A 22,087-nucleotide genomic window follows, 5' to 3' on the forward strand; every position below is an offset into this window, starting at 1 on the left:
TGATGTTATTCCAATAAAAATAGTGACCTTAACAAGTTGTAAAAATATTTAGTAAAAAAGTCACTTATGTGTCTATATCAAAGTGATGTTAATCCAACATAATTTGTCACTTTAGTAAGTTGGGGGAAATGAAAAAAATATTGCTCAAAATAAAAAGTTAGAGAGTTTTCAAACATTAACAAAAATAATAATCGATGTTAGTGGTGGGTCTATATCACAGTAATATATTATTCCAAGAAAATCTATCAAAAAATTGTCTACAATATTATCCCACCTTAGAGTCTTGTAAGTTGTAAGTTGTAGCTTAGAAGTATTGACTACTCTTATTTTTCTAGGAGAACCGATGTTCAATTGCCCCCTCCTTCATGACTGTAACTATCAAAATAAAAACTCAATAGCTTTTAAACTTTAACAATAAATAAATAAAACAATAAATTTAGCAACGCAAAAATTTTCATATATATATATTGCAACTATTAATATAACATTTTCTAATTGATACATAATACAATTGGTACATAATAAAATTGATTTCAGTGATGTGCCAGTCTTCATAATGCATTCCAAAAGAACGCCTATGAACACAACCACAAATGAAATCCAATGAGAAGAAAAAATTTATAGTTGCTTTTATATATGAAGTGATGATATTCCAATAAAAAATACTGACCTCAACAAGTTGTAAAAAAAATCTAGTAAAAACTTTGTCTCTAATTTGATTTTGCTTAAGTTGGAGATTTAAAAAAGCAACGGCCAACAAGTTGTAAAAAAATTTTAGTAAAAACTTTGTCTCTAATTTAATTTTGCTTAAGTTGAAGATTTATATAAAAAAGCAACAGCATTATTTTATTTGTCAAGAATGGGATTCGAACCCATGCCCTTTCGGACCAGTACCTGAAACTGGCGCCTTAGACCAACTCGGCCATCTTGACAGTTTTTAGCAAGTTGTCGCAAGAAAAACTATTTGTTTAAATCTACGATTGACACGCAGAAACTCTGAGTCCCGCGCTCGGTCAAACCAAATCTTCTGTATGCTGTGTCTCTAACTCTCTTGCTTTATGAATCCAAATGAACACTCTCCTCAATCAAAACTTCCATACAAAAATCCCACTTTTGGCTTCAAAACTCATATCTTCTCTTGCAGTTATTGAAAAATCACCAACTTTTCTTGCCAAACATGAACAGAATCTTACTACTCCTTTTGACCCATTTCAGTTCTTCAATGAGAATAGGAATTCCACACAATGCACCATCAGAAATACAAAAGTTATACATACCCATTTGCTCAAATCTGCTGCTTTACAATCTAATATCTTTGCTGCAAATTCTTTACTCCATTGGTATTGTAAATCCGCTGCCATGGTTGATGCACTCAAACTGTTTGATACATTGCCACAACCAAATGTTTTTTCTTGGAATATCGTTATTTTGGGTTACAATCAGAATGATTTATTTGAGGATTCGTGGAGGATTTTCTGTAGGATGCATTCGTTGGGTTTCGAGCTCAATGAGATAACCTGTGGGATTGTTCTTTCTGCTTGTACTGCTTTGCAGGCTCCCATGCTTGGTACGCACGTTTATTCGCTTTCCATGAAAAATGGATTCTTTTCGAATGGTTATATTCGGGCGGGAATGATAGATTTGTTTGCAAAACATTGTAACTTCAAGGATGCCTTAAGGGTGTTTCATGATGTTTCATGTGAGAATGTGGTCTGTTGGAATGCTATTATCTCTGGGGCTGTTAGAAATGGAGAGAACTCAGTTGCCTTGGGTCTTTTTCGCCAAATGTGTTGTGGGCCTTTTCAGCCAAATAGTTTTACATTTTCAAGCATTTTAACTGCCTGTGCAGCACTTGAAGAACTTGATATTGGAAAAGGAGTTCAAGGGTGGGTGATTAAATGTGGTGCTGGAGATGTCTTTGTGGGAACTGCTATTGTTGACTTGTATGCCAAGTGTGGAGATATGGAAGAAGCTGTTAAGGAATTCTCTCGGATGCCATCACGCAATGTCGTTTCTTGGACTACAGTTATCTCTGGTTTTGTGCAGAAGGATGATTCTACTTCTGCCCTCAAGTTTTTCAAATATATGAGAGAGCTGGAAGTGGAAATAAATAAGTACACTGTTACTAGTGTACTAACTGCATGTGCTAAACGAGCCATGATTGAAGAGGCAATCCAAATCCATTCCTGGATATTAAAAACTGGGTACTATTTGGATGCAGCAGTGGGGGCTGCTTTGATTAATATGTATTCAAAAATAGGATCTCTTGATCTATCTGAGTTGGTCTTTAAAGAGGTGGGAAATATAAAGAATCTGGGTACATGTGCTGCAATGATATCTGCTTTCACTCAGAATCAAAACTTTAGGGGAGCAATTGAAATGTTCCAGAGGATGTTACAAGAAAGTGTGAGACCAGATAAGTTTTGTACTTCTAGTCTCTTGAGCATTATAGGTTGTTTATATTTAGGAAGACAGATCCACTGTTACGCTCTTAAAACTAGTTTAGTACCTGATGTTTCTGTGGGTTGTTCGCTTTTCACTATGTACTCAAAGTGTGGTAGTTTGGAGCAATCATACAAAGTTTTTGAGCAAATCCTTGAGAAAGACAATGTTTCATGGGCTTCAATGATTGCCGGTTTTGCAGAACATGGCTGTTCAGATCAAGCTATTCAGTTATTTAGAGAAATGTTGCTTGAAGAAATAATACCTGATCAGATGACCTTAACTGCAACTCTAACTGCATGTTCTGCTCTTCGTTCTATACGAAAGGGTAAAGAACTTCATGGTTATGCGCTCCGTTTTGGAGTTGGCAAAGATATAGTTGTTGGTGGTGCACTTGTGGGTATGTACTCAAAATGCGGCTCCCTAGAATTGGCAAGTAGAGTGTTTGATATGCTTCCTGAAAAAGATCAGGTTGTGTGGTCATCTTTGGTTTCAGGGTATGCCCAAAATGGGTACATTGAAAAGGCCCTTATGCTGTTCTGTGATATGCTGATGGCTGATTTCACCATTGACTGTTTCACAGTTTCATCAGTGCTGGGGGCGGTTGCACTTTTGAATAGATCAGGCATTGGGACTCAACTGCATGCCTATATTACAAAGTTGGGCTTAGATTCAGATGTTTCTGTTGGCAGTTCACTGATGACTATGTACTCAAAATCTGGAAGCTTAGGAGATTGTCGCAAAGCATTTGATCACATAGAGAATCCTGATTTGATAGGTTGGACAACCATGATTGTCAGCTATGCTCAACATGGGAAGGGTGCTGAGGCTTTGAGTGTCTATGAGCTTATGAGGAAAGAAGGAATTAAACCAGATTCAGTGACTTTTGTTGGGGTTTTGTCTGCTTGTAGCCATAATGGATTGGTTGAAGAAGCCTATATCCATCTTAATTCAATGGCCAAAGACTATGGAATTGAGCCTGGTTATCGTCATTATGCCTGTATGGTTGATCTTCTTGGTCGGTCAGGGAGACTGAAAGAAGCTGAACAGTTCATTAACAATATGCCTGTCAAACCTGATGCTTTGGTTTGGGGAACCCTGCTGGCTGCTTGCAAAGTACATGGAGATATTGAGCTTGGAAAGATAGCAGCCAAAAAGGTTATGGAGTTGGAGCCATGTGATGCTGGAGTTTATGTTTCCTTGTCAAACATTTGTGCAGATATGGGCCAATGGGAAGATGTCCTGAAGATTAGAAGCCTGATGAAGGGAACTGGAGTGACAAAGGAACCTGGTTGGAGCTTTGTGTGACACAGTTGCAATATGAATGGTGAGTCTCGATAACTTATGATTGTGAACATTTGGTTTCGTGTCTGTGTGGTGTTCTCATATAATGCCCCTTTGGAGTTGTGGAACAAGGAAAGTTGATAGATGTCTGAAGAGTAAGCAAACCAACGTGGAAGGACTTTAATTAATGGGAAGACAATGCTATGCCCAATAGTACATTCTGTTTAGACAAATTTTATGGCCTTTCATATTGCTTTTCAATTTTCTCTTGGTTTTGCATTTATAGTTTCTAACTTCACAGTGTTGGATGGGGTTTTACCTCTTATGTTCTCAGTCTTCTTTTTGTTTTAAGCTTTCCAGTTTACAGCCTACAGGCATCTACATTATCTTATTGCATTATTCAAGTAAATTATTAAGTTAAAATACCACTAGAATATCTTCTAGTGTGAAGGCCAGCTTTACCAATCAAAAGTAGAAGCATTCTCTGTACATAAATTTGCTGATTTGTATCGCTGCACTTCCTTGCAGAATAACTAGTCTACATTTCACCAAGAGTGGTATTGAAGTTTCAGAGTAAATCAGGCAGATCTGGTGGTGACCTGTTCAAAAATTCAAGAGTTTGGACACTTCATATAAATACAGGGTGATAAAACCTACATTCTTTTAGTCCAGTAAAGAGGGCAACACAGATAACTCAGGCTAATGGAAACTTTTCAGACTCTGAACATATGTAAGTCATCCATTGTATTCATGCTTCTTTAACTCTCTTCACATGAAAATATGCAAGGTGGTCTATGTTTATTACTTGGGGACATGAGCATATCCTATGCATGCATGGGTCCTTATCTCAGATTGTCTACTCTTCCTCAATCTACCTTCTTTGATGTTTGTAATATTTTTTTGTACTGAACTTTATGTAATTACTAATGACTACAAAGGAAAGGACCCAAATAACTTACCAATCAAAAGAATAGTTCAGATGAGGCTGCAGGAACAATGGTGCTAAATTTTGTCTGTGTTATAATTTGGTAATATATTTATTTGTTTTTCTATGGCTCTTCATATACATGATACTGCAAAATAACATCACCAAACTTTCTAAATAATGCATTCAACCCAATGCTATAACAATTTGAGGAATGAGCTTGTTATTTGGTTGGTTGACATTTTACATCATGGTCATGAATCATGATATTGGTGGCCACATCCCAAAATCAACTAACTATGATAATTTTAGTAAATACTATGGCTGTATATGCATAGAGAGAGAAATTTGCATCAACAAGAATAATTACCAATGCTACAATATGTCTTACTGTTGGACTTTTCCACAACGTACCTGATCTTCATATCTTCATTCCAAATCCACATTGATTTAAATGCTCTTATACTTGTTAATATGGCTGAATTTTATCACACTGCTTTGCATTTTTTCAATTCCCTGTCATATGCAATCAGAGATTTACTTTATCAGCTGTTTGTTTTTCCTTCTATTACTATTAGTTTTGAGTTGTGAGGGCAGGGTGAAAGATGGGCGACTGGGGAAGGCTGTGGGAAAGAGGTCATGCCCAAAAGTTTGTACATATTTTCTTCAAATGAATGTATGTTTTTTTATTGGGATTCCATATGATAGTAGATGAGTTTGTTTTAGTGAGCGCGTGTTTGGGGTTTTACGAATTGTATTTCCATTTCTGAATTCTTACACTATTATATTAAGTTTTTGAACCTGCTGTATTTTTTTTTATCAGAATGTTCACCATCGTGAACATGATGATGCTCAGCATTTTTGAATAAAAGTTTTATTACCTATCAAAAAAAAAAATATATATATATATATATATATATATATATGATAGTAGATGAGTTATATAACATGTAAGTTTTTCGTCTTTCTTCTGCATGAGCATTGAGATCATTCCCAACTGTTTTTCCTATCCAATCCAATTCCGTACTTGAACTGTCTCCACTTCAAACATTTAATTTTGCTTTCTTTTTTGAACTGCTTTGTAGTCTGAATGTGGATATCTATCATGTTCCATTGATGAAACAATGCAAAGATCGAAAGGTGACATGCTATTCAAGGATATTTGCCAGGGTTTAGTATTCTCTTTCCAGCCTGTAGTTGCTCTTAGCTTCGGATATAAGAAAAAATGAGCTGAAGGCCGAGTGGACACTGACCGCACAGTTGAGGATGTGTAGAATGACATGGGTGTAATCTGTGATTGCATATCATATACAGAAGGGAGCAGACCCTTTTTTTGGGTGATAAGTTTTCTATTATTTTGGCTAAATTACAATTACAACGGGCCTTTGCTTGAAAGAAAAATAGCACCAAATGTTTGGATATTGGTTGTTCATTTTTCATTGTAATTTGTACAGACATTATACATGCAGTATTTTGCCAGTTTGTTATGAAGGGTGTGCCTCCAGAGGCATCAGCATTCAATGACCCTTATTGACCAATCACCTAGTGATAAAAGAAACTAGCAAACCAAACTTGCACTGCAAACAAGAAATCCTAACACGAGCATGCAGCAACACAAGTTTTTGTACAATTTAAAGGAACTGAAAGTTGAAACAATGATTTTTGTGATATTGGGGCTTATGTGCAACTGTTGAAAGTTTATGGGTTACAATAACATTTCTGAAAGGTTAGTAGTCTTTGTACAATTTAAAGGAAGTTTTGGGGTCAAAAAGTAATTTAATGAAAGTTGTTGGAATTAATGTGAAGTTTATGAGCTCTTGGGCTTTGTTTTTGGGGTTATGAATTAATTTGATTTGGGCTTGGACATGGCTCTTAATGATTTTATTTTTGGGTTTGGACCGTGGGTAGGTGGTGTTATGGGCTGGCTGTATTTTTATTTGAATGAGCTTCTCAGGTTTCAGATTGGGCTTTGTCTTTGCATGGTTTTTTATTTCTTGTATTTTGTTTTTGGGTTTTTGGGTTGGGCTGTGTATGTATATTTTGAGTTTAATTGTGGGCCTGAGACCTGGAATGGGTCCAAAATGAACTGGGTAAAGCACCTACAATGTATCCAGCTAACCGGACCCAAATTTGATTCCTCTTTAACCTAAACGTAAGGTACCCTCTGGCCCCTAAATCAAGCTTCTTCTTTTTCTTTTTCTTTTTTCTTTTTTTCTTTCTAATATATTTCATCATTTTATTTAAGTTGGTAGTAAAGTCTTTGATAATTGAATAAGAGATCTGGGACTCAATTTCTACTTACACCAAAAACCAATTGGTGTCTTGATTTAATGATAAAAGAATTATTATTAATAGCAGACACCAAAAAATAAAACTCTACTAAAAAAAATGTTATTATAGATACCAATTTTGAACAAATGATAATGGTGTTAATTATTAGATTATTTTAATTATACATAATTGAATGATAAGTGAGATCGACACTATGAAATACAAATTCAGGGTTCTATTCATCTAAAGTTATTTCATTACAGCTTATTGTATTCTTTGTAATTCTACTTGTTTTCAATGTAACAAACATGCCTTAAGTGCTGTTTGTGCTTAGGAAGCATATTTTATATTTTTGAAAAGTCTTAGTAGTATATGGTATTAGTCCAAAGCTCGAGGATATTTTTGTATTTTACCTTTTTATCCTTTAGTTATTATTTTTAATTTTACACCTCAATATTATTTTTCTCCAAAACAAAATCTTACATAGTTTTTAAAAATTATTGATAAACATTCTAATCAATTAAATATTTTCTCACACACACACACATATCATATACTATATAATAAAAGTTGGGCTTAGAAGCCGTAATTGCGCCAAGTGACTTCACCAAATTGCAGAAATTTTATTAGATTTTAAAAATATATATATAATTTTTATTTTCCTATAATTTCTAAGTTGATAAAAATCTTAATTTGATTACAATCCAAATTCTTCATCTAATCCATCTAATCCTTATTTTTTAAGTGTAGTGTATTATAATCCAAATTCTACATCTAATTATTATTATTATTATTATTTTTTTTTTTTACATATGGTGTATTATTAAAGAAAAGTAGCAACTTTCTTATTTTTTTGTACTACACTACACCTATTTAGTTGGTTTTTTTCTTTTGAGAGGTAAATTTAGTTGGTTGGTGCCATACAGCTAAAACCTTCAAGTGTGTCTATCTAAATATTATCAACAAAGCCAAAAATAATAGGATAGAAAGAAAAAAAAAAATCTAAAGCATAAACTATTAAAATGTGTAGTTGTGATATAGAAGTATAGCTAATCCCATGAATTAAAAAAATAAAAAATAAAAATAAATAAATAAAAAAACCAATTTCATTGGGATACACACGGTTTTTCCAAATATATTTTGTTGTAATTTTTTTTTTTTGGGATAAATGTCAAATTGTTTGGATTAAAAAAAAAAAAGAAAAAGAAAAAAGAGAAGCTAATAACATTAACAAATAACAACTTGATTTTTACGGTATAACAGAAAAAAAAAAAAAATTTGTAATTAATTATGGTATTTGATTTTAAATAATTTTTTTTTTTTTTTTTTTTGGCTTATATCAACTTCTTCCAAACTTAAAATTATTTTTTTAAATGGAAACAACTTCTTATCAACTTTTTATAACAATTGAAATCATATAATTAAACTAAATATTAAAAAATTAAATTAAATATTTAACGTGATGTGTATCACAATATCCTACCTTTTATGTCCTAATGCCATACAATTACTACTAATATTTTTTTGAGTTCTTCATAGTTATCGTTAACATGTCCTCTCACTTTTGATTTATTTGACTAGCAATTGGAGATTTATTTGATTTATGAGTTATGAGTTCTAGGGTGAATAGAATTTCGGCTTCACACCTGCACTCTCTACAATAATATCCATTCCCTTAATTGATAATTATGTCTCAATCTAAAAATCATGAAAGAGTTCTTTTTAAAAAAAATATTTAATATACGGATCTCTTCTCTTCTCTCTACCTGATAACATGGTTTACATGATAAGAACAAACTCTATATGTTATGCTAGAGATAAGGATAAAGATGACATACTTAATTCTTTCACATACATGTATATATACCAACCATGATATAGAAAACTTTAAATGCAAAATGGTTATCATTTGAAATGTCGTTGACTTCAATTTCCTCTACAGATAACATGTAGATGAATCTTTTTCATTTTACGTTTTGAGAAAAATAAAAATATAACTTTTTTCTTTGAAGATGTATATAAATTTTAATGTTATTTAGTTAAGTAAATATGCTATGATAGGCCACAAACTGAATGACCTCTTGTGATAGAAATTAATTAATTAATTAGTCAAGTTATTAATTAATCAATTTATCATGCAAACGCGTGGTAGTACAAACAAATCACCAATAAACTAATTATGCAGCAGAAAATAAATAACACGGTGATTTGTTTACGAATAGGGAAAACCTAACGGCAAAAACCCCACCGGGTGATTTTCAAGTCACCACTCCCGAAACTCCACTATTATCACAACAAGCGATTACAAGTAAAGGAATCCCAAGTACCTTACCAACCTATAGTTGAACCCATACCCCAATACCCAATTGGACTTGTTCTGTAGTGACAATTTCCCTTTCTGATGCACGACTCCCAAGTACGTAACTAACCAATTGTGCGGATCCTAGTACGCGACTTCAATCACCAACTAAGAAGATTGTTAGTTGCAAAGTTCTTCAGTTCATCCACACGATAAAGATCAAGAAGATGCTTGGTCACAAAACCCTACGGTGCACATACACAGCAACTTCTTCAAGAGAAAGAGATGAACTAGGGAAAGAACTTCGTCTCCGATCACAATTTGAATGACCCCTTGTGATAGAAATTAATTAATTAATTAGTCAAGTTATTAATTAATCAATTTATCATGCAAACGCGTGGTAGCACAAACAAATCACCAATAAACTAATTATGCAGCAGAAAATAAATAACACGGTGATTTGTTTACGAATAGGGAAAACCTAACGGCAAAAACCCCACCGGGTGATTTTCAAGTCACCACTCCCGAAACTCCACTATTATCACAACAAGCGGTTACAAGTAAAGGAATCCCAAGTACCTTACCAACCTACAGTTGAACCCATACCCCAATACCCAATTGAATTTGTTCTGTAGTAACAATTTCCCTTTCTGATGCACGACTCCCAAGTACGTGACTAACTAATTGTGCGGATCCCAGTACGCGACTTCAATCACCAACTAAGAAGATTGTTGGTTGTAAAGTTTTCCAGTTCATCCATACCATAAAGATCAAGAAGATGCTTGGTCACAAAACCCTACGGTGTACATACACAGCAACTTCTTCAAGAGAAAGAGATGAACTAGGGCAAGAACTTCGTCTCCGATCACAATTTGCTTGAACAGAGTTTGCTCAATACTTGTGCAACTTGTGAACTATTTGACGGCCCTTAAAACAATCCTTTTATATGTCTAGGGTTAGCAGAAAAGAAAACCCAAAGACATATTCACGGATCCCAAGAAATCATATCAGAATTCTGAAATCCTTAAACCTCGACAGATAAAAGGTGTCGAGAAGCTGTCGTGCAGGTGCCGAGCACACAGGGCTTTGAACAGCTTTCACGGATCCCAAGAAATCATATCAGAATTCTGAAATCCTTAAACCTCGACAGATAAAAGGTGTCGAGAAGCTGTCGTGCAGGTGCCGAGCACACAGGGCTTTGAACAGCTTTCTTAAGCTCGATAGATGCAGCTGTCGAGCCAACTGTCGAGTTTTAATGAATCTGCACTATTAGCTTGTTTTCTTGGACAGACTTGAAGATTTCAACACTTGATCTTGAAACATAGTTTCTTGAAGTATTTAAACACATCCTAAATCTATCCAAATACAAGTAAAGTGCGTTTTGTCAAAAGATAAGTCAATTACATAAAGTAGTAACATATGTTCCTAACAAGTGAAACACATATGTCCTAACAATCTCCCCCTTTAGCAATCTGTGACAAAACCACAACAAACAAATGAGCATATGAGAGAAATTATAAATCACTCAACTCATATTCACTTGTTGAATACAATAAAATTTATCCTATCACAAACTCTTGAAAAACTTTGCAAGAAGAGAGTTTATGACAAGTAGACTTTGACAACCTGTATTTCTGAAACACTTTAAACAAAACTCATCAAGGCATCTTTGTGTGAAACAGAAATAATAGATTGCATATAAGTAATAAGAAGAATGTGTATAAAGGAAGAAGAGAAACAACATATGAAGGAATAGGTGAAAGAAAAACATACATCAATATAAATAGGAGTAAAGTACAATGTATGTCTATAAATGGTCACAAGACCTCATGTACAAGAATAATGTATCTAAAAAGAAAGAAAAGAAAAAATACATACTATCCTCACTACATCCCTTAAAACATATCAACACTGCCCCTAACAAAATGGTCCTATACTAACTCTCTCCCTAAGAATGACTACTCTCATATCCAAAATTACCCCCCATTTTTGTCACGAGTGACAAAGGGTAAGAGTGTCAAGTAGACATCTCATCGGTAGAGCTAGCATCTCCATTAACATCATCTGAAACATCATCGTCATCCACCATCATCATCATCCTTATCCTCAAAATCAGAAGCCACGGAAGAAGGCGGTGAAGGAGTAGTCTCAAGAGCAAAACCACCTATGGACGCCTGTCGCCGTGCAATATGACCGACATGAATGTTCACTTGATACAACTCCATAGAGAGTGTATCTAGGCGAGCATCCATGCGCTGTAGCTGCGCCATGATGTCTCCTAACGTCACATCGCTCGAAGAAGAGGAATGAGCGGACATGGATGGAGCAGAACGAGATGGAGCTGAACGGGAAGGAGGAGCTACTGAATCCGACAGCCGTGACCGAAACTGGGCCTCACTACGTTTAACGATAGCGTAATCTATGGCACACATGACAGTGAAATGGTTGGAAAAGGGAAAAGGAACGGAAAAATGGCATAAGATCCTCATGATAGCGGAAGGAAAGATGAGCTTATCATGGGACGCCGAATTTAGATGAACATCTATAATAGAAAGAATGAAATGAGAAGGAAAATCTATAATAAGATGCTTAAGAAGAGATAACAAAATCGAGTACGAAGCTCTGTAATGGAGTTATAGTGAGAGAGTGGATACAAAACAAAGGTCATCAACATGTTTATGAATCTAGGACCTTTAGCAAAAGATCTACATGGTGTAAACTGACTCTCACCCCAAACAGAAGGGCGCTCACAGAAAGCAGGCATGAGCTCATCCCTAGACACAGTCCTTAGATGCTCACAACTAAGATAGTCAGGAAACTCTATCCTAGGGACCCGAAGCACATCCGCAACAAGTTGCGGTGTGATAGGAATGCACGTACCTCGAACGCGAGGTAAGAAAAGAGGTACTGAACGATCAATCTCGTGCATGTTGGAGTAAAACTCCTAGATAAGCATGAGAGGACAGGTGACCGGGACATCACACAGTGACTCCCATCCTCTACTGTGAATGACAGTAGGAAGGTTGGTGTCGGTAAAGTCCGACAAAATGATTTGGCGTTCCGAATGAATGCCTCGTCTAAAAAAGTTCTCCAAGAATGCCTTGAAGGCATCATCATCACGAAACCGAATATGAGACAAAGTAGAATCAGAGGATGAAGAAGCACCGGAATGAAGAGGGTTCCGAGCAGGAGTAGGATTTACGCTTAGGTGCCATAGACACGACTAACGTAAATAGAAAGAAAGGGAGAAAAAGAAAAACAATCAGAAAAGTCCTAAGCAATTTCAAATATAACAACTATATTGAAAAGAGATTACGTATGCATGGGAAATGCATGAACATGTGACATGCAAAAGAAATTTCATCATGGGCTCAGTCCAATCCAAACCTATTAGCACACAAACAGATAGCACACATCTAAATGCATGACAAGACTATTATAATGCTAATGTGATACAATGTATAAGGTTTTAAACTCATTTAAGTGAAAACTCATCCCAAAATTTCAATAATAACTCATCAATTTTGAAAAACCCAAAAAATTTTCAAAAACTCCAAAACCTAGGTTTCAAAACATGAAATGCATGAATGTGAAAGAATTAGAAGCTTACCAAGTGAAGAAAACTTGAAAAAGCTTGAAGAAACCTTAAGGAACAATTATTGGAGTGAGATGAGAGAGTTTGGGAGAGAAATCAAAGAAGTATCGAGAGAAAGATGGAGAGAAATGAGGGAAGGATCGCACGAGGATGTTTAAATAAACCAGTAGTAAATCTTGACAGATGTAGGTGTCAAGACATCTATCGAGGAAGGTGTCGAGAAAATGGTCATCGACAGGTACAAGTATCGAGGAGGTGTCGAGGAACACATCATCAGATACCAGATCAGAATCTCAATCAATCCAACAGGTGTCGAGAAGCTATCAAGGAGGCAGAAGCATTCTCGATCGATCCACCAAGTGTCGAGGAGCAGTCAGGATTGTGATAAGAAAAAGCTGAAGAAGCTCAACAGACAGCAAGGTATCGAGGAGGTGTCGAGCTAGCTTTTAAAACTAGTTTTTCAAGAGGTGAAAAACACAGACATAAATGCAATCCAACATGCAACTTCAACCAATGATCCAATCAACATATTAAACTCTCAAAATCATCTCTCAATAAAAATTTTAAGCACATGGATCTTCAAAAACACACACACACTAAACAAATCTAACCAATTTTATATTTCAAAAACAAGTCAAGACAGTTTAGTGAGCATACGTTAACACATGTAAAACCTTGTGATTGCCAAATCACATTGTACCTGCACATGTATCAAGAATAGTAAAGAATATTGTGTGTTGTGTGTGAAAAACATCGCAAAATTGCATATGTGTATACATGTTATGACGATTTGAGATATGAGAAAATCGCTTTAACTCACACACAATCATAACTGCTTGATGGAGACTATCACCTTCGAGGTACATCCTATAACTCCCACATTTCCTAGAATACACGCTTGCAATCAATTTTAAAGCATTTTTTATCTTTTTGCTTTTGATTTTTCTTTTGCATATTTTTCTTTTCAGCATATCATGCATGGGCATATTAGAGAGAAAAGAAATATCCAATGATATTTGACATTCCAATTTTGCTATGCCTAAGCACATAAATGTCATTGACACTGCACTTTTGCTATGCCGAAGCATACAGATGTCATAATATGATTGGTGGGCAACAGTGGTGAGATGGTTATTAATGTCTTTCTCTTAGGATTTTTTAGTCCTTCCCGTCAAAAGGAGTGATACGAGTGTTAAGTACAAGAGATAACTTAATCTTACTCATCACTAACAAAAGCCACAAAGCTCACTTGCTTAGTTATGCATAGAGATGCTCATCTAAGTTACAAATGATACAAAATTTAGAAAATTTTATTTCAATGGCCATCCAAGGTACACAAGTACCAATGTACACAAAACACATACTGTTTTTGTTATTTTCTGATTTTTCAATTTTTTTATTTTTTTATTTTTATGTAAAAAAAAAAACAAAAAAAACATAAAAAAAAAACAAAACAAAACAAAACAAAAAAACAAACAAACAAACAAAGCAAAACAGAAAAATAACAAAAAAAAAACATGTTAAACAAACAAAGCTTAAAAACTAGAGTGACTCAAAACTTGAAAGCAAAACGCATAAGTAATGCACACACAAAAACAAGAAGAGAGAGAGAAAAGTGTCAAAATCACTTGGAGCCCTTTTCCTTCCACACCTTGGAAGAACCTTTCCTTTGATTAAACCCTTGAACCGGCGGTGAGGGAGAAAAACCGTTCAAGTTCAAAAGGAACATGAGGGTTTTGAGAAGATCTTCAAGGGGAGCAAGAGAGGATTGAGACTGATTCTGGTTCCCAGATGCTATCATGCCGTTGCTCTGTTGAGTGGTAAGCCACTTGTAGCAATTTGGTTCGAATATGACCGGCAGCTCCACAATGATGACAGAGATGCTACTTCTTTTGTATAGGCTTTTGAGAGTTAACCTTCTTAGCCCTAGGGTTTTTAACATCTTTCTTCTCAAGCTTAAAAGGTGCTCCTAAGATAGATTTACCCTTGTCTAAGTTCTCACTAACTAATTCAGTTTTAATCTCATTGTTCTCAATTTTAACATTATTAGCAGGAGGAACAAAAACAGTGGTACTAGTAGAATCAATATTAGAGGAAGAGAGATCATACCCTAAGCCTGTACGATCTGAAGCAGATTTCTGAATGCTTAGCATCTCATCAAGCTTTGCACTTGAAGTCCTTTCCAGTTGAGCTCTGACTTGACACAGCTCTGCTTCAAGCTTCTTAGTCTTCTCAGCCAAGAAATTGTTCTCAAACCTCATTTTTCCAATGGTCTGATTAGCCTCATCAAACTTTGTGGAAAGCTCCTCGCGGTCAAGTTCCACATCACTAAGCTTCTTGGTGGTTAGCCTATATAGTTTCTCATGCTTCTCAGAAAGCTTGTACAGTTTTTCATAGGCTGTATGAATGTCATCTTGATCATCCATCTTCTCAAACTTAGATTCCACCAATTCCTCTTCTTCAACCACATCTTCAACAATCCTATCAGTAGGATTAACAGTGGCAGTGAAGGCATTTAAGATTCCGTCATCCTTATTGTCGAAATCATCCTCAGGCTCGGTGTCACTCAGGGTAACAGCAAGTGTCTTGCTCTTCCCAATGCTTTTGAGATATGTAGGACACTCATGCTTCATATGACCAAAGCCTTGACAACCAAAGCACTTAAGTCCTGCGGGAACAGTGTACTGACCACCTTCCTTAGCATCCTTCTTCCCTTTGTCTTGGCGTTTAAACTGAAAAGAACTGGATTACCTACTGTCCTTATCGAAACCCATTCCTTTTGCGTTCTTCATAAACTTCTTGAACTGCTTGGTGATGTAGGACTTCATCTTGGAATCTTCATCATTAGAAGACTCATCTATCTCACTGCTCTTGGCCTTGAGTGCCATGCTCTTGCCTTTACCTGTCTTGTCAATCATTGTCAACCATAGCTTATAGTTCTGCAAGTTTCCAACCAGCTCAGTCAAAGGAATCTTATCAATATCCTTTGATTCCTCTATTGCCGTGATCTTGGCATGAAATCTCTCAGGTAGAGATCTAAGTACCTTCCTTACAATCTTGGGCTCAAGAATGGTTTCCCCAAGATTGAAGGCTGAGTTCACTATGTCCTTTAGCTTGGCATAGAACTCATCGAATGACTCATCCTCCTCCATTTTTATCTCTTCAAAGCTTGTAGTGAGCCTCTGAAGTTTTAAATCTTTTACAACCTTTGTACCCTCATAGGTTGTCTGGAGGATGGTCCAAGTCTCCTTGGCAGTTTCAGTTGAAGATATCTTCTTGAACTCCTCATTGGTGACTGCACTGAACAACGCATTCAATGCTCTGCTGTTGAAATTTGCCGCCTTAATCTTGGCAACATCCTAGTCGGCTAGCACTTCTATAGGCTTAGTCCAGCCTATCTTCACAGCTTGCTATACTTTCTCATCAAAAGACTGCAAGAAAACTTTTATGCGTACTTTCCAGTATGCATAGTTAGTGCCATCAAATAAAAGAGGTATGATTAATGACTGTCATCTATCCATGACAAACAGGGGTCAATGGATCAACATAGCAAAGATAAAACCCTAATCAGAGTGTGCCTGCTCTAATACCACTTGATAAGCCACAAACTGAATGACCCCTTGTAATAGAAACTAATTAATTAATTAGTCAAGTTATTAATTAATCAATTTATCATGCAAATGCGTGGTCACACAAACAAATCACCAATAAACTAATTATGCAACGGAAAATAAATAACACGGTGACTTGTTTACGAATGGGGAAAACCTAACGGCAAAAACCCCACCGGGTGATTATCAGGTCACCACTCCCGAAACTCCACTATTATCACAACAAGTGGTTACAAGTAAAGGAATCCCAAGAACCTTACCAACCTACAGTTGAACCCTTACCCCAATATCCAATTGGACTTGTTCTGTAGTGACAATTTCTCTTTCTAATGCACAACTCCCAAGTATATGACTAACCAATTGTGCAGATCCCAATACGCGACTTCAATCACCAACTAAGAAGATTGTTGGTTGCAAAGTTCTTCAGTTCATTCACACAATGAAGATCAAGAAGATGCTTGGTCACAAAACCCTACAGTGCACATACACAGCAACTTCTTCAAGAGAAAGAGATGAACTAGGGTAAAAACTTCGTCTCCGATCACAATTTGCTTGAACAGAATTTGCTCAATGCTTGTGCAACTTGTGAACTATTTGACGACCCTTAAAATAATCATTTTATATGTCTAGGGTTAGGAGAAAAGAAAGCCCAAAGACATATTCACGGATCCCAAGAAAATCATATCAGAATTCTAAAATCCTTAAACCTCAACAAATAGAAGGTGTCGAGAAGCTATCAAGTACACGGGGCTTTAAACAGCTTTCTTAAGCTCGATAGATGCAGCTATCGAGCCAGTTGTCGAGTTTTAACGAATCTGCACTATTAGCTTGTTTTCTTGGACAAACTTGAAGGCTTCAACACTTGATCTTGAAACATGGTTTCTTGAAGTATTTAAACACATCCTAAATGTACCAAAATACAAGTAAAGTGCGTTTTGTCAAAGGATAAACCAATTACATAAAGTAGTGACATATGTTCCTAACAAGTGAAACACATATGTCCTAACATGCTAGACTCAAATGTGCAAGGCAGATGAGAAGTAGGTAGGTTTTACAATATTGAAGGAAGTACAAGTTAGACTTAGAAACCATAATTGAATAAAGTGGTTCTTTTGTTCTCTCTCTTTTTTATTTGTTGAATTTGTTCATTTTATAGATAGGTTAAAATTTCATGTATGGATATATTTACAGATTATGCTAGCTTTATCATTTATTTTTATGTTATAGGTTATTGACATCAATATTGTGGATTTAATTTGTTGCAGTTTTTGCTTGATACTTTCTTGTGTATAGTCTAGCTTTTCTAAAAGCAAAATTTGTTGCCAATTTAAATTGGATAAGAGAAAAAGAAATTGTATAAATTAGATCCATCAGTCCAATTCCTATGTAAGTCTCTCTTTGCTTAACTTAAATTTGTTTTTCATATTTTTAATGTTTAGAAATTTGGAATATTCTTTTTTCTTAAAAAAAAAAAAAAAAAAAAAAGGATTGTTCTTAATTAATGAATTGAGATTTCTATTTAATTTTGTTTTTGGCTGTTTGTAATTATTAAATTAAATTTTTTTTCATGTGTGTGTTGTTCTTTTTGCCTTTTTTAATTTTTTTCTCAAAAATGTTTTAAATATTTGTTAATGCTTATAAATTTCAATAGTTTTTAAAGTACAATACAACTAAAGACATTACTCAAGTTATATAATTTAAGGTGTTAGGTTATATATATATAATTATGTTAGATAAAAAATATGAAATGATGTAATAATGATTTATTCAATTCACATAAAAAAAAATTTTGATTCATTTAGTTATAGTTTCTAAAAAATATATAGAACAAATTAATGACTAAAACCGTGTAACGCACGGGACTTTTACTAGTATATATATATCAAAGAAAATCTAGCTAGTTTTGTTTTCCAAATAACCATGTTTTTAATACTAAAGATATTAAAAAAATGCATATATATTTTATGTTTCTAAGTTCTCTTATAAAATTTACACCAATTGGATCTTAAGTGGTAGATTAAAATTAAAACTGAATGAAAAGTAGCTTTTATCCAAAAAATAAAAGAGTTGTGTCGTAAGAGATTGTTATTAATGTGAAAATTACTATTTTTTGGGTCTATTTCTATTTTGAGTAGTATAAAAATATGATTATTTTTAGAAAGTTAATGACACAAAATTTATAAACTTTTTAGTACAATATTTATAGTATCCATTTATTATTACATTAGATGAGATGAAAATAAGTATTTCTAATTCTAATATTTATGAATGAATACATCCAACCCACACCCACGATGATAATGAAGAGGAGATATAGAATCTAATGGGATTAATAATAAAGATTTTTAAATATTCCTCTTATTTCTCTTTCTGTTGTAACTCTGTTCTTTGTACGTTAATCCGAGTGGGTTTTTAAGGTGCATACATTGATTTTTGAGGGTGACTTTTTCAGGTTTCTTCCTAAATAACTTTACATATACATTTTTTTAACTTATTTCAATGGGGGATTTTTTTTTAGTTATAGCATAGATGAAAGAGAATGAAGGAGCAAAGTAGAGATGAGGCCATGGTGGTGACTAAGGTATGTAGTGTAGAAGGAAGAGAATAATGGAGCAAGGTAAAAATTAATTAATGGTGGTGATTGAGGTTGTTTGAGAGGGTTTTAGGAGTGGAGTAAATGTGTTTGTGCCAACTATTTTCAAGCCGATTTGTGTTGATAGTGAGGTACATGGAAAGTACCATATTGAAAATGAAATTCACATCAGTAAGAAAATTTACTAATGCTACAAACTACAATTATGTCTTGATGTAAGACTTTTCCATAACTTAAATACTTTTAAGCTTCTTGTTGGTTACTTCGAAATAATCAAAACCTCCTAATTGATAGATAAATTATTTCGGGGAGTCTAAACCTCCAAAGTGAATACTCACCCAATAATATTTTTCAATATCAAGTCATATAAATAGATGGTTTTACAAGATAAAGCTAACATTTAAATTCAAAAGAAACCTAATCTTTATCTACAACAAGTAGATAAGATTTATTCAAATACTAAGCTAACTCCTAATACGTAACATTCTATAAGAGCTCGATCTTCCCAAAATGCGAGGTGAAAAGCTATTTGGTGCTGCAAAGTTATATTTAACCTAATTTAGAATTTGTTAGAATGATTTGATTTTGTAGAGCTCCCATGTCCTTCTTATCTTCAAGTTTGCATTGCCCATCATTTCCATTAGTTAGCTTCTCTTGTTCACAAAGCCAAATTTATTCCTCTCTTTTCGTTGCGCATTTCCCAAATTCTTCTCTTTGGTTGCACATTGCCCACCACCCTTTTTATTTGGTGTCTCTTGTTCATATCTAGCCAAACGCAAGGACTTGCAAATCACTTGCATTTTTTTGATACTTTCTAGCCAAACGCAAGGATTTGCATATCACTTGCATTTTTTTGATACTTTCTAGCCAAACGCAAGTACTTGCATATCACTTGCAATTGTTCCATTTGCTGGTTCTGATACCAATTGTTATAAACCCAGTTAAAATTATTAGTTACGTCAAAGAATCAAGACCTCCTAATCGATAGATAGAATAATTCAAGAGAGTTATACAAATTCAAATAAAACATAATCTTTATCTACAACAAGTAGATAAGATTTATTCAAATACTAAGTTAACAATTTATCCTATTCATTATTTGATTATCCAACTCCTAATAACAAAAATAAAATCTTAAATAATAAAATTAAATAAAAACTACAAAATTTCCTATATTTTGTATTTCACTAATTTAATACAAGTTCATTTCTTGTAATTAGTAAGAACTAGCCGAGTTCGCACAATGTGCTATGTAGTTTATTATTAGTTTTCTCCAATATTTCAATATTTTTTTTACCAAATCTTGTAATTCAATTGTTTGGAACCTTCTGATATTTCCAATAGAGATGTTAAAGGTTCAAATCCCCCACCCTCAACTATCATATGAAAAAAAAAATCAATAACTTTTCTTGTAAAAAATTGTAATATTTAGTATAATGTTTTATAGACAAAATAAAAAGACAATAAAAATGGTGTAGTGATTTGATCATACTATATGTGTTTATACAAATTTGAAAATTGCATGATATAGAGACTAATATAAATAGACATGTTTTATACCTACTCAAAAATACAAATATCATTTTGATAAAATTAAAATGAAAATATCCTTCAATTTCTTTTTTTATTCTTGATTGTGAGTTACTAGTTTTTTTTCTTTTGTTGGACTTTGTTTCAATTGTTGTTGTAGGGATAAGGACCAAAAATTATATTTTAGGACTTGGGCCTTGGCCGAGAACGTTGGTTGGTCTGAAGACGAATAAACAGTAATGAGGATGTTAAGCTTAGAGTCCCATGAGTATGTGGCAAATAGAAGGATTGAGGGAGGTTGTCTGAGGAGGAATATCTCCTTGGATCAGCGAAGCACAAACCAAATGTATATTCTATCGTTCAAAGTGACCTTTCAGGAAGTTCCACTAATATGGACGTGCATTATGAACGTACAAGAGGGATGGAAGCTCGGAAATATCTAAGGAAAGGCTGCTGCCACCACATTAAATGCTCTGCAGCTAACTTTCTGGTTGCATTAATGTGGAGAAGACCCCTAAATAGTGCTGTTTTGGCTACCCTAACTCACAGAGGGCCTAAAGGGGTGTCCGATGGGACAAGCACTCAAGTAATGGTTTAGATGATCAACAAGTGTAGGACCAAGATCGTTCAAAGGAAACTATATAACATAAGAGACCCTCCATAGAGGAAAGATTGAAAATTTGTGAGAAAGCACGGTAGTAGCTTGAACCACATCTATAACCATTTTTAATCAATATATACTAGAACAGACCTTCTCGAATTGTGCCGAGAACAAATTTACTAAGATAACTCCAGTCCATTTCTATTTGATTATCTTTTAAAATTCATTTTAACTGTTATCCCATTCATTAAATCCTAGTTTTTCAACTCACTCTCTACAAATTCATTGTATTGAGCCTATTAGGCTTAGATCCAATAATACTTTGGGTCTAAGGATCACAAACACGTCCTTACAGTTGTAAATGCAACTAAATTTGAGCAAGAATACCATATTTTAAATCAATTGTTTCTTGTATCAATCTTAGAAAAATGACATCAAAATTTCATTATACTTAAATAATTAATGCACCACTTAAAATAATTTAATATAACAAAATAAATGTATTTATCTTATGATTTCTAAAAAAAAAAATGTATTTAATTTATTAGTAATATTTTTTTTCTAAAATATTAGTAATATTTTTAATTACATAAAATAAATACTACAATGTTGGTTCCATATATATTATATGTCACTAAAAGAAGTTAGGAAATCGAAATGATTAAGATTAATTTTAGTGAATTCATTACTATTTAATTTTTGATGGCTTTATGTCAATTGTTGTCAAAACAAATAAACATAATGAAGAATGTCATATTCTAATATTATTATTATTATTATTATTCTAGATAAAAATTGTTTCTTATGTAAAATTTAGAAAAATAATCATATAAACTCCTTTAATAAAAATAATTAATGCACAACTACGAACAATTTTTAATATATGCATTTAATACATCACATTGCAAAACTTTAACTCATGCTCTCCCACGTAAG

At 34.1% G+C, this 22,087-nt stretch overlaps 1 protein-coding gene and 1 non-coding gene across 2 annotated transcripts; one reads left to right on the forward strand and one right to left on the reverse strand.

The window, feature by feature from the left end:
• Positions 1-851: 851 nt before the first annotated feature.
• TRNAL-CAG (transfer RNA leucine (anticodon CAG)) lies at positions 852-932 on the reverse strand. The gene has a single exon. It is a non-coding gene; the product is annotated as a tRNA-Leu (tRNA).
• Positions 915-6,189, forward strand: LOC126702785 (pentatricopeptide repeat-containing protein At1g74600, chloroplastic). The gene is made up of 3 exons (XM_050401640.1): positions 915-3,769; positions 4,255-4,456; positions 5,737-6,189. Exon 1 carries the CDS (start codon positions 1,069-1,071, stop codon positions 3,748-3,750), a length of 2,682 nt encoding a protein of 893 aa, XP_050257597.1. The 5' UTR covers positions 915-1,068; the 3' UTR covers positions 3,751-3,769; positions 4,255-4,456; positions 5,737-6,189.
• Positions 6,190-22,087: the final 15,898 nt, after the last annotated feature.

Source organism: Quercus robur, chromosome 10 (assembly GCF_932294415.1).
Source record: "Quercus robur chromosome 10, dhQueRobu3.1, whole genome shotgun sequence".
In the NCBI taxonomy this organism is placed as follows: domain Eukaryota; kingdom Viridiplantae; phylum Streptophyta; class Magnoliopsida; order Fagales; family Fagaceae; genus Quercus; species Quercus robur.

Bases quoted from the DNA above. Each gene is read 5' to 3' on its own strand.
- LOC126702785 (XM_050401640.1), top strand. From the start codon at position 1,069: ATGAACACTCTCCTCAATCAAAACTTCCATACAAAAATCCCACTTTTG.